Source organism: Lemur catta, chromosome 5 (assembly GCF_020740605.2).
Source record: "Lemur catta isolate mLemCat1 chromosome 5, mLemCat1.pri, whole genome shotgun sequence".
NCBI classification, from domain to species: domain Eukaryota; kingdom Metazoa; phylum Chordata; class Mammalia; order Primates; family Lemuridae; genus Lemur; species Lemur catta.
The window spans coordinates 113,626,803-113,640,419 of NC_059132.1; the positions used below are offsets into that span (position 1 = coordinate 113,626,803).

At 47.0% G+C, this 13,617-nt stretch overlaps 1 protein-coding gene across 2 annotated transcripts; it reads left to right on the forward strand.

Moving 5' to 3' along the window:
• Positions 1–1,470: 1,470 nt before the first annotated feature.
• On the forward strand, positions 1,471–13,166 carry TRIM60 (tripartite motif containing 60). Of its 2 annotated transcripts, XM_045552552.1 has the most exons (5): positions 1,474–1,543; positions 3,949–4,046; positions 5,045–5,144; positions 9,886–9,945; positions 11,221–13,166. In XM_045552552.1, exon 5 carries the CDS (start codon positions 11,225–11,227, stop codon positions 12,638–12,640), a length of 1,416 nt encoding a protein of 471 aa, XP_045408508.1. In that variant the 5' UTR covers positions 1,474–1,543; positions 3,949–4,046; positions 5,045–5,144; positions 9,886–9,945; positions 11,221–11,224; the 3' UTR covers positions 12,641–13,166. The 2 variants fall into 2 exon arrangements, with proteins under 2 accessions (XP_045408509.1, XP_045408508.1); XM_045552553.1 differs by lacking the exon at positions 3,949–4,046 and having other exon boundaries at positions 1,471–1,543.
• The last annotated feature ends 451 nt before the right edge of the window (positions 13,167–13,617 follow it).

The window sequence follows — 13,617 nt, forward strand, 5'->3', positions numbered from 1 at the left end:
CGGTCCTCGGAACCGAGCCCCGCGGGAGGCGGCCCTGCAGCCCGAGGACGGGGATGCGGGTGGGCGGGTCTCATTCTGCAAAACCCTGAGGGAGAAGCCAGTTTTCCAGGGGAAAGCAGAAACCCAGGGTCAAACTCTGGAAAGCTTTGCCTGCTGTCTTCATGCAGCCCCGTCGGAACTCGCTCCCCCCCAGGCGCTCTCCCACTCCTGCGGGAAGGTGCCCTGACGGGAGCGAGAGTCCCGGGACCGACGGAGAGAAGATGAGAGATCACACCGGGCCATCCCCTCACTGAAAGCCCGGATGTCGCGAGCGGAGAGGGAGGGGACTTCCCGCGGCGGGCAGGCTGCGGGGCTGCCCTGCGTGCGCCGGCGCGTGTTGCTGGGAACCCTCGGCGGCTCCTGTCCTGGCAGAGAAGATCCTCGCAGGCAGCCCCGCTGCTTGCTTCACCAACGCGGTGCAATCAGGCCCTGTTCAGGCTTACAAGCCTCTGGGGCGTTTCCCTGCCTGCGTCCCCGACTCACTCCAGATGCGGCAGGCCCCGACCACGGAGCTGTCGCCTCTCAGGCTGCACCTTCGGCCCGAGGGGGTGGAAGGCCGGGCTCTGCCCCCCGTTCCCGCGCCCTGCTCTCGCGCCGGGGCTCGGATCTCATCACCGTTGGCTGCGCCCTGGGAAGCTGCCCCAGGTTTTCAATAGAAAGGCGAAGCGCCAACGCTGTGATTTCTTCTGCAAACAGTCGCCTCTTTTCGGGGCCTCACGCGCAGAGCTGTGAGAGTTAAGAAGCTCTTCAATCACGAACGCTTCAGCCTTCAAGATTTTAAAGTCACGTCTGCCCTGCGAACTCGTATTCGCCCTGGATCGCCTCAAACGCCACACTCTGTTGTTGTTGTTGTTTTGAGACAGAGTCTCGCTCTGTCGCCCGGGCTAGAGTGAGTGCCGTGGCGTCAGCCTCGCTCACAGCAACCTCACACTCCTGGGCTCGAGCGATCCTCCTGCCTCAGCCTCCCGAGTAGCTGGGACGACAGGCATGCGCCACCATGCCCGGTTAATTTTTTCTACCTATATATTTTTTAATTGTTCGGCTAATTTCTTTCTATTTTTAGTAGAGACGGGGCCTCGCTCTTGCTCAGGCTGGTCTCGAACTCCTGAGCTCGAGCGATCCTCCCGCCTCGGCCTCCCAGAGTGCTGGGATGACAGGCGTGAGCCACCGCGCCCGCCCTGGGCAAAGCTGTAAACCAGCCTGAAATCAGTACGGCCAGGCGGCAAGGAGCTCACGGGAACAAACACTCTGAAAATACAGTCATTGTGACGCAGCCGATCACGGGAAGCCCCCAGGGCCTGGACCTTCCCCCTCCGCCCGGGTCTCAGCACCGCCACGCCCCAGGGCCACTGAGCATGCGCAGGCCCGGCCCGCCCACCGCCGCGCAGGCGCCGTGAGCACCACGGACGCTGGATCGGCGCTTGGGGAGAGCCAGGTGCGTCGGGTGCGCGCGGGTTCCGAGTCCACCACAGCCTGGGCCGGCGCCCCTGGTCCGCTTCGCCCGGTAAGCTGGGGAGGGTCCCGGAGGGCCTGCGGGCGGCTTCCCTGGGCAGGGGCTTCCTGAACATCGGCCCAAACTCCGGGGTCGCGGCCTGGCCACGCGGGGTCCTCAGGCTCTGTGGGGCCTCTTTCCTAACCCTAACCCTAAGCCCAGCGCTCACTTCGGGAGGCCGAGGCGGGAGGATCCCTTGAGCCCAGGAGTTCGAGACCAGCCTGGACAACATAGCCAGACCCTGTCTCTACAAAAACATTTAAAAAACTGGCCGGGCATGGTTGTACACACCTTGTCCCGCTACTCGGGAGGCCGAGGCGGGAGGATCGATTGAGCCCAGGAGCTGGAGGCTGCAGGGAGCTGTGATTGCACCACTGCACCCCAGCCTGGGTGACAGACAGAGACCCTGTTAAAAAAGAAGGAAAAGAGAGAAAGAAAGTACAGGAGCCTGGGCCTCTAGAACGTGTGTAGTCATACTGAACTCTAAAGAATAGCCTGACCTCAGCACCGGTTTAGGAGGTAGCACGTGATCTCCAAAGAGTCAGGGCCGGCCTGTTAGGAAGGGATCTGCCAGCCCCACAGTGCGAGCGCCTCCCTGGAGGGTTTAATCTCTCTTTCGTGCTCAAAAGGATCTCGCAGGTGGGAAATGACTATATGCTGAAGGTTTACGGATGAGAAAGTTCAGGCTCAGTTATGTAAAGTATCATCTACAGCAGTGGTCCCCAACCTTTTTGACACCAGGGACCGTTTTCATGGAAGGCAAGTCTTCCAGGCCCGGAGAGGTATCAGATGGTTTAAGGATGATTCAAGCGCATTACATTTATTATGCACTTTATTTCTCCTGCTACTACATTGTAATATACAATGAAATATTTATACAACTCACCATAGGTTGGGGACCCCTCATCTAATGTAGTAGAGGGGGCCAGGCTTGGTAACTCAAGCTTGCAATTCCAGCACCTTGGGAGGCTGAGGCTGGAGGATCACTTGAGGCCAGGAAGTCTAGACCAGCCTGACCAACACTGTAAGACAAATTAGCCATGGGTCATGGTTCGAGTTTGCGGAGGCTGAGCCAGAAGTATCTTTTACTTTTTTATTTTTATTTTTATTTTTTTTGAGACAGAGTCTCGGTCTGTTGCCCGGGCTAGAGTGCCGTGGCGTCAGCCTCACTCACAGCAACCTCAGACTCCTGGGCTCAAGCGATCCTCCTGCCTCAGCCTCCCAAGTAGCTGGGACTACAGGCATGTGCCACCATGCCCGGCCAAGTTTTTCTATATATGTTTAGTTGTCTAGATAATTTCCTTCTATTTTTAGTAGAGACGGGGGTCTCACTTTTGCTCAGGCTGGTCTCGAACTCCTGACCTGGAGTGATCCTCCCACCTCAGCCTCCCGGAGTGCTAGGATTACAGGTATGAGCCACTGCGCCTGGCCCAGAAGGATCTTGACTCCATGAGTTGGGGGTTATTGAGAGCTGTGATTGGGCCGGTGCTCTCCAGCCTGAGCAACAGAGGGAGACACTGTCAATAAATAAATAAAATAATAAAAGTGAATGTTTAGAGCAGGGAATCTTTATCATTGGCCTAATTTTTATTGAACTCACACTAGCCGATACTATGCAGTGGCAGCAGCAGCAGTAGGTGTGAACTAAAAATCTTAAGGCCTACGGTCCCCACCCCACCAGCTGACTGAATGGACCCCCTCGTGGCCAAAAGAATATCCTAAAACTAAATTGCCTGCCAGGAGAAGGGAGGTCAGACAGGCCTCATCGTGCCCCCTCCCTTCTTGGGGTCATCCTTTGTAACCCGTTAACAGGCCTAAGGGTATTCAAGACACACCTGCAGGTTTTTTTTTTCCGTTGACATAGGTAATACAATTTTGAGAAAAATAGGAAAGAATTCAGATCATGAACCTTACACTCCAGTGCCTTTAACCAAAGGCTGACAAAATAAATGTAAAATGGCAACTGTGATCTTTGGCATGATAAGTGCAACCAGGAAAAGAGAGTACAGTCAAGATGTTGGTTAGTTAGTAACTCTTAGAGTAAGAAAACGTTATTGCAAAGTTGGAAGCTAGAAGGTAATAGGATTAGATTTGTATTTGAAAAGCCATAGAATTATGGAATTGATTAAGGGGATGGGGTGTGTGAAAGATAAACAATGCCAGACACTAGGTAAAGTGATAGAGGCAGATTTTAATTAGTAATATACTGTTGCAATAGGGAAATAAATCCAGTGAGAAGGGAACTCAGCTTTGCTTTGTACAGCGGTGACCGGATGTTTAAAAGGGAGAATGAGGGCACAGACGGAGTGAGTGGGAGCTTAGTAGAATCAGGGAAGTGAAAAATTGCAAAAAATGGGAACCCGTTGGTTCTCCCATGAAAGACATCTGGGTTTGCTCACTGGCCTTTTTGAAATTAGGTTCCTACCCTCCCACAGAGCTGGGAGACAGAGGCCCCATCTTCGGATGTGGGCTGGAATCAACAGTACATTCTTTTGGCAGTCTGGAGTTTTCTCAGGTAGGCACTTCAGGGGGGGATGTGTCATCCTCGGGATGCAGGCTTGAGCTGATAGAAGTATGTTACTACTTTGTTCAAGTCTTCATAGAACAAGGTTGGGTGTGGACGGAAAAATCCAAACTCTGAAATATTTGAAAGAGGTTTATTCTGAGCCACATTTGAGGATCATGGCCTGGAGCCACTCCCAGGAAGCCTTGAGCAAGTGGACTCGCTGTGGCTGGGTTACAGTTTGGTTTTATACATTTCAGAGAGACAGGGGTAACAGGTAAAGTCATAAATCAATACGTGGGAGGCACACATTGGTTTGGCCCAAAAAGGTGGGCCATTTCGAAGCGGGGAGCTTGCAGGTTATAGGTGGGTTTAAAGATTCTTTGGCTGACAATTGGCTTTATCTAAACGACCAGAAAGGAAATGCTTAATTTAAGATACAGGTGTGAGCACCCTGGGAGGTCCAGACAGGAGAATCTTTCAAGTTAAGATAAGGATCTGCCGGGCTGCTCGAGTTAAGGTGGGGGGAGGGGCATTCTATCTTTTAGGTGCTGCTAATGCTATACCAGAATCAGGTTGGGAAGTAAACCACGCTATATTTGGTTAACAAAACCTGCCCGGTGGTATTTTACCTTTGTGAATGTGACTCATCTGGCCACCTTAGGAAGGAATTTTGAGCAAAAGAAAAGATCAGAGTTCAGTCCTCACGGGCCTAGTTGAGAAGAGGATTCAGAAGAGCCTGGCTCAAGTTTAGTCAAGAAGAAAATCATTATCAAGAGCAAGAAGATAGTTAAAATAGTGGGCTGATCTTTGTAGCTTGAACTAGGAAAAGGGCTTATGAAGCTGCTCTTTTCACTTCATGGCCTGATGGCCTGAGTTTGGAAGGTGGGTGAGGGGAAATTAGAGTATCTGGGGAAGGGAGGACACATTGGGTACCAGCATCTGTGCAGAAATGCACCCCTATCTTTTATTTTAAATGAAATAACACATTTTTTTAAACACCAATATAGTTGTTCCTTCTGGTTTCAAGAATTCCTGCCTTTTCCGCGGTGACGGCCTTCCCGTGAGAAAAAAAGAAAAGAAAAAAGAATTCCTGTCATATTTTGCAAGGTACTGGCTGTACTGCTTTGTTCAAAATTTGTAAAACTTTTCTTCATATTTAACCAGCCCAAAAGCATCCATTAAATATCTATTTTATTTTATTTTATTTTTTTTTTTTTGAGACAGAGTCTCACTTTGTTGCCCGGGCTAGAGTGAGTGCCGTGGCGTCAGCCTAGCTCACAGCAACCTCAAACTCCTGGGCTCAAGCGATCCTCCTGCCTCAGCCTCCCGAGTAGCTGGGACTACAGGCATGCGCCACCATGCCCGGCTAATTTTTTTTTCTATATATATTTTAGTTGGCCAGATAATTTCTTTCTATTTTTAGTAGAGACGGGGTCTCGCTCAGGCTGGTCTCGAACTCCTGACCTCGAGCGATCCACCTGCCTCAGCCTCCCAGAGTACTAGGATTACAGGCGTGAGCCACCATGCCCGGCCTAAATATCTATTTTAAAAGAAGGATTAGGAGCCCATGCAATGACGTTGTTACTTATGAGAAGTTCCATTGAAAGGTGGGAAGAGTTGAAGGACGCATAATCATTTATTTTATATAATTGCTTATTATTGAAAGATACAATTTTTAAGTGTAATAAAACCTTACTATCCCTTCAAAATTGGAATGTACATGACTTTTTTTCTGCCCAACTACTGCCATGAGCAGTTAACGCCTTTTCTGATCATTAAAGAGTTAGGAGTAATGAGAGATGCAGTGGGTTTTACTCTAAAATAGTACTGTAATGTATACTACAGTGCAACAGCACATGACATAATGTAAATACAGGCAGCTGGGCTAGATTTCTTTCTTTGTTGTTTTTTTTGAGACAGAGTCTCACTCTGTCGCCCGAGCTAGAGTGCCATGGCATCAGCCTAGCTCACAGCAACCTCACAATACTGGGCTCAAGCAATCCTCCTGCCTCAGCCTCCCAAGTAGCTGGGACTACAGGCATGTGCCACCATGCCTAGCTAATTTTATATACATATATATTTTTAGTTGTCCATATAATTTCTTTCTATTTTTAGTAGAGACAGGGGTCTCATTCTTGCTCAGGCTGGTCTGGAACTCCTGAGCTCAAACAATCCACCCGCCTCGGCCTCCCAGAGTGCTAGGATTACAGGCGTGAGCCACCGCGACTGGCCTGGGCTAGATTTCTAAGTGCTCTTTTTTTTTTCACGTGGAAATCGTATAACAATAAACTGTGTGGGGGGGCCCCAAGACCACCCCCAGGTTTGGTGATTTGCTAAAGTAAACAGGATTCAGCGTAAAGTGTGACTTTTGGTTATGATTCATTATAGTGAAAGGATACAAACCAAAATCAGCAAACAGGTGAAGTCTGGAGGAAACCAAGCTAAGCTTCCAGAAGTCCTCTCTCAGTGAAGTCACACAGGACTTGCTTAATTGCTCCAGTGACAAGTTGTGATAACAGGAGTGAAAAGTTGTCTGACTGCAGAGCTCATTAGAGACTTGCTGCCCAAGGTCTTGGCTGGGAGCAGGTCATGCAGGCTTCTCTCCCTAATTTATATCAAAATACCAGATTCTCAGAAGGAAAGCAGCCGTTCATATATAAACCTCATTGTTTGTACAAACACTTGAGGTGCAGTGACACATTCTTATGGGGGGGGGTGGCGGGACCCATTTCCTCATAAATTCCTGATAATCTCTGGGAAACACCATTTATTAGAGACTGCCACCTAATTGGTTGCTGTCTGTCTACATCGTCATGTATGGTGGAAAACGTACAAAAATCTTAATTTTCTCCTTGTTAGATTATTTGGACATACTAACAAATGTGGGACATCCATTAATATGAGTTGAACAGAACACTTTATGAAGCACTGTAGATTTTGGAGGCTATAAACTTATGTTTTCTAAATACCAAGAAAGGATAGTGTGGTTATACCAGTTAGTATTAGGACTTTGGATAAGCCTATCAAACTTTTGTAAATTGAAATGCCACCTTATAATTGAAGATAATAGCGTCAAATTATCAGGGCTTGGGGTTTTGCTCTATTTGCAAGCTCATAAATTAGCCTATTAATATCTCATGGATGTTACCAGGAGACAACACTCTTGGGTCCCAAAGAACCATGTTACACCTGGCACCACCAGCAGCCTGAGCGTCACGTTGGTGCCGTTTCCCTCTACGTTCCAGGCCCCACAGGTGATGTGGACAGACCAGACTGTTTTAGGTGCTGTGCACATGGGGGTTTGCATCACAGCCAGTGAACCCTGAGCTTGGGAATCCATTTTCACAGCAAGCCTTTTCTTTGTCCCACACTGACACCTTACCTCTTCTTTCAAGGACACCTGATGCAAACACAACTATGAGATATATCCTGGGTAGAGAGTGGTCACAGGGCCTTGAGTTTTTGGCATACCCGGGAGACCAAACAGAGATGCTCAGGGCAGGTGGCAGGTTGCTTCACAGATTTGTAAGGGTTTAAGGAGATCAGTGCTGGGCGTGGTGGCTCATGCCTGCAATCCCAGCACTGAGAGGCCGAGGCAGGAGGATCGCTTGAGCTCAGGAGTTTGAGACCCTGAGCAAGACCCCATCTCTACTAAAAATAGAAAAAATTAGCCGGATGTGTGGTGTGTACCTATAGTCTCAGCTACTCTGGAGGCTTGGGCCCAGGATTTTGAGGTCGCAGTGACCTACGATCATGCCACTGCACTCTAGCCTGGGCGACAGAGGGAGACTCTGTCTCAGAAAAAAAGATGGAGGTCATTGACTGTACGGAAGACGTTTAGCACTGTGCGAAGTTTTGTCAGGACCCCGAGCTTGATACTCTGTTCTGCTAAAGTGTTGGATTGAAATGGGTGAGGAGTTATGTTAAAAAGTGTGACAACTACACATAACCTGTTTCATCAATTCTAAAGTGAATGGTTTTATTCACATTTGAATAATTCTGAAATAAAGAGGTAACTTCCTCTGGGTCAAAGACAAAGTCATCATCACATGTCAAAATCACGCCAATTCTGTTACCTTTAAGGATTGTGTTCTGTGAAAGGTGAGCAGCAGAAACAGGTGAAGGAATGTGCCTGTTAGGGTTGGGGAGAAGGGGAGAGAATGCTACAGTGATGGTTGAGTGGTCACGTGTATGAGGAACTAACTCCAGCTGGCTGGAAAGTAGTCATGAAAGGGGATATGGAACAGGTGCCAGTAGTTTTACAACTTTTTATTTTGAAATTTCCCAAACCTACAATGATACTGAAAGAATAGTGTCTATAACCCCTTTACTCTTGGCTACAATCCCCAGTTGTTAACATTTGGGCTGATCCACTGTCTCTGTTTTCTCACTGTGTGTGTGCATTTCTGTATGTGAATGTATAATGTGTAAAATTATATACTTTTTATTTTGAACAGTTTAAAAATAAGTTACAAACATATCCTGTCATTTGTCTATTAAAAAGCTTGTATCTCTTCTAGAACATGGACATTCTGCTTTTCCATTATAAATCTTTATTATACCCAGTTTGTTCTAATACACTATAATTATCTAATATAAGTCCATGTCTAAACATTTCCAGTGGTATCCACAGTGTCCTTAATAACTTTGTCTTTCTAGGCCAGAGGATTTCAGATATCACACATTGCCTTTGGCTTTCCTTTCTCTTTTTTTTGTTCTGAGACAGTCTCACTCTGTTGCCCGGGCTAGAGTGCCGTGGCGTCAGCCTAGCTCACAGCAACCTCAAACTCCTGGGCTCAGGCGATCCTCCTGCCTCAGCCTCCCGAGTAGCTGGGACTGCAGGCATGCACCACCATGCCCGGCTAACTTTTTCTATATATATTTTTAGCTGTCCAGATAGTTTCTATTTTTAGTAGAGAACGGGGTCTCACTCTTACTCAGGCTGGTCTTGAACTCTTGACCTCGAGCGATCCTCCTGCCTCGGCCTCCCAGAGTGCTAGGATTATAGGCGTGAGCCACCACCCGGCCTCCTTTCTCTTTAATCTCTTCATTTTGAATAGTCTCCCACCTAAATTTTATCGGCTATAACAGACATTTATTCTGTTTGCATTCTTCTAAGGTTTTATTCATTCATGTATCCATCTATTCATTATTCACCTATTTTAAAGTCTTCATTGATTTTCTGCTACTTCTCAGTGGATAGGGCAGACTAAGTGTCTACTTCTAGTCTACCTCATTCACCAGTTAAAGCCAAAAGAGAACCCAAAAAACAAAAGAAATACGGGAAGAAACCATTTCAGATTACGATTGAGTTCTATGAGTGTAAGTAGAGAGATGGGATGTCAGAGACAGGAGTGAGTGGGAGGCCGCCAAGTTGGTGAGCAGAAGATGGGATTTGTGATGTGACCTGAAGGAAAAGAGGTATTTGCAAAGGTCGTGACCCCTTAGCCAGTAAATAATTCAACATGTATTTCCTAAGAAGGACATTTTCTTATACAGCTATGGTACAATTAATGAAATTTAGGAAGCCTAACTTTTATGTATCACTGTCATCTAATAAATAGTACGTATTCAAATTTTTCCCACTATCCTATATTATCCACTTTATTGCAACTTTTCTCCCCAGTCTAGAATCCAAGCTAAGATTATGTATTATTGTTACTTTAATTTAGAACAAATTGGCTACTTTTCAGTGCTGTTTTTATTGGTGCAGTCTGATGCCATTATTATGTTAGGTGTGGTATGATTTGGGTGTTCATGATTGCTGCCTATGATTAGAATGAGGTAAAATATGTATATTTTCTACAGACGTTTTCCACAGATGGTAACGAATTTCTTCCCATTGCAGGTCATCGCTTTGTCTCGTCACTGGTGAAGCTGGTGGTCTCTGGATCTCCACGTTGTAAAGGTACTTGGTTTTTTTCTCTTATTTCATTTATTTATTTATTTTTATTTTCTTTTTTTTTTTTTTTGAGACAGAGTCTCACTCTGTTTCCCGGGCTAGAGTGCCGTGGCGTCAGCCTCGCTCACAGCAACCTCAAACTCCTGGGCTCAAGCGATCTTCCTGCCTCAGCCTCCCGAGTAGCTGGGACTACAGACATGCGCTACCATGCCCGGCTAATTTTTTGTGTATATATTTTTAGTTGTCCATATAATTTCTTTCTATTTTTAGTAGAGATGGGGTCTTACTCTTGCTCAGGCTGGTCTCAAAAGCTCCTGAGCTCAAACAGTCCTCCCGCCTCGGCCTCCCAGAGTGCTAGGATTACAGGCGTGAGCCACCACGCCCAGCCCCATGTTTTTTTTCTCTTTATAACTAAAATATCATCCTAGGGTGATGTTTTGAGACTATGTGAATAGCTTATTGCCCCATAAAATTTTACCCAATAGTTTTTATAGTTATTGATGCTCTTGCCCAAACCATTTATTATAGTGTGATTTCAAATCCAATAGATTTTGAAATTAAAAATTGTTTCTCACCCACAGGAATGATTGTTCCATTAGACCTGTGACTGGCTTCTCTTTTTCTGGGACAGAGTCTCACTCCATTCCCCTAACTAGAATGCCGTGGCATCAGCCTAGCTTACAGCAACCTCAAACTCCTGGGCTCAAGCAATCCTGCCTCCGCTTCCGAGTAGCTGGGACTACAGGATGCCTGGCTAATTTTTCTATTTTTAGTAGAGACTGGGTCTCACTCTTTCTCTGGCTGGTCTTGAACTCCTAAACTCAAGTGATCCTTCCGAGGAGCTCGGACTACAGGAGCACACCACCACGCCCGGCTACTTTTTCTATTTTTATTAGAGGTGGGGTCTTGCTCTTGCTCAGGCTGGTCTCAAACTCCTGAGCTCAAGTGATCCTCCCTCCTCAGCCTCCCAGAGTGCTAGGATTACAGGTGTGACCCACCGCGCCTGGCCTGTGGCTAGTTTCTTAAAGAAAGTCATTAAACCTAGATTCAGATGGGCTAATCTGATAGAGCTACGGGCTTTGACTCATTATTGTCTCCAAGCTAAGGGGCAGGGGACTAAAGAAGATGCCAGTGAGTGCCCTCAGCGTGTTAGGACAGCGCGACCCAAACCGGGCTGATCCGCGAGGTCCAGGATGGGTGTCCACGTCTCACTGGGTCTGAGCTCTGGGGAGGCAGGCCTTGCCACAGGAAGCTGACCTCACCCACTGCCTTTGTTCACAGCCCAATGGAGCTTGTGACAGCCCTGGTGGACCTCCAGGAGGAATCCAGCTGTCCCATCTGCCTGGAGTACTTGAAAGACCCGGTGACTATCAGCTGTGGGCACAACTTCTGTCACTCCTGCCTCAGTGTATCCTGGAAGGATCTAGATGATACCTTTCCCTGTCCTGTCTGCCGTTTTTGCTTTCCTTACGGGAACTTCAGGAGGAACCCTCAGCTCCGTAGTTTGACTGAAATCGCTAAGCTGCTGCAGGTCAGAAGGAGCAAGAGGAAGAGGCAGAAAGAGAAGGCTGTGTGTGACAAGCACGACCAGTTTCTGACCCTTTTCTGTGTGAAGAACCTGGAGATGCTATGTGCACAGTGCAGCCTCTCCGCTGAACACCAGAAGCACTACATTAGCCCCCTTGACAAAGCCGCCTCTCACCACCGAGAAACTCTGGAGCGTAGCGTTGAGCCCTTGAAGAATAATATAGAACGAGTTGAAAAAGTGATAGCTCTGCAGGGCAGCAAGTCAGTGGAGCTTACGAAGCAGGTAGAATGTAAGAGAGAAGCAATCAGTTCTGAATTTGAGGGAATTAGACTGTTTTTACAGAATGAGCAAGAGACTATTCTTAGGGAGATACAAGATGAAGAGACGGACATTTTAACAAAACTAAATGAAAACCTTGTAATGTTTTCAGATGTTGTTTCCACATTAAAACATCTTCTGAGGGAGATAGAGGGCACGTGTGTGCAGTCAGACGTGGAATTACTGGCCTGCGTTAAGAGCATCTACCGCAGGTATCAAACCCTAAAACACCCTGAAACCTTTTCATTTAGTTTAACAAAATACGGTTTCAGACTTCCTCCCCAGTATTCCGGCTTGCACAGAGTCATCAAGGCCTTCCAAGCAGATGTGATCCTGGATGTGGACACGGCCCATCTTCAGCTGATTGTCTCTGAGGACAGAAGAGCTGTGCGGTACGGAAGAACAAAGCAAAAAGGTGGCTGTCACGCAAGGAGATTCGAGCTTTGCCCTGCTGTCCTGGGCTGTCAGAGGTTCAGTGCTGGCAGACACTACTGGGAGGTGGACGTGGGAAGGAAGCCCAAGTGGATCCTGGGCGTGTGTCAGGACGGGGTTGCTCGCAGCTGGCAGGATCAGCCGTCGGTTCTGGGTGGGTTCTGGGCTGTTGGCCGGTACATGCGTGGCGGCTATGTTGCCTCGGGCCCCAAGAGAGCCCACCTGCTGCCGGCAGTGAGGCCCAGTAAGGTTGGCATTTTTCTGGACTGTGACTTGGGTGAGGTCTCCTTTTATAATATGAATGATAGGTCTGTTCTCTATACTTTTAGTGATTCCTTCACAGAAGCTGTTTGGCCTTATTTCTATACTGGAACAGATTCAGAACCTCTTAAAATCTGTTCAGTATCAGATTCTGAAAGGTAAAGAACCTGGTAAATAAACCTGTTTGAGTTTTTATTGGCAACTTGGTCAGTAGTTTAAGTTTTACCACTGAAAACCAGAATAGATTTTTCTGCTTCATTGTTAGCAACTGTCAAACATGCTTATCATACCACTTTTATAGATATGAAGGTCAATTGTCAAGAGCTTTGCATTTTAAGATAAAATATTTGCTGAGAATTATATTACTTAACATGTCCAATGAAATTGTAAAATTTCCAATAAATTGTTTCCTTTAGTTAGGTCAATCCCCTAAAGCTGTGCAGATTATTATTTAAGTGGCATGTTTACCACGTACTTACCTTTCTGTGTAGTGGATTCTTCTGTTTACCTCCATATCTCTCATTTATCAAATTTTCTGTTCTTTATTGTATCATTTGACACAGTTGACTTGTTTTTGTGGCTAATGAGGATTTCACTTTGTTTAAATCTTTTCTCTATATACACTTACAAATGCACAACACATAGGTAATGTCTAACATTTTTCTTTTTCTTTTTCTTTTTTTTTTTTTCTTTTTGAGACAGATTCTTGCTCTGTTGCCCGGGCTAGAGTGCCGTGGCATCAGCCTCGTTCACAGCAACCTCAGACTCCTGGGCTCAAGCAATCCTCCTGCCTCAGCCTCCCGAGTAGCTGGGACTACAGGCATGTGCCACCATGCCCGGCTAATTTTTTTCTATATATTTTTAGCTGTCTAGATCATTTCTTTCTGTTTTTAGTAGAGACGGGGTCTCACTCTTATTCAGGCTGGTCTTGAACTCCTGACCTCGAGCGATCCTCCTGCCTCGGCCTCCCAGAGTGCTAGGATTACAGGTGTGAGCCACTGTGCCCAGCCTGTCTAACATTTTTCTTTCTTCCTTTATGCCTGTCATTCTGTACATCACAGAATCTGGGCCCGTACAGCAGTCAGCCTTCCAGTCAGCACCTTTCTGGGAATTGACCTCTGCTCTTGGACTCTCTTTGT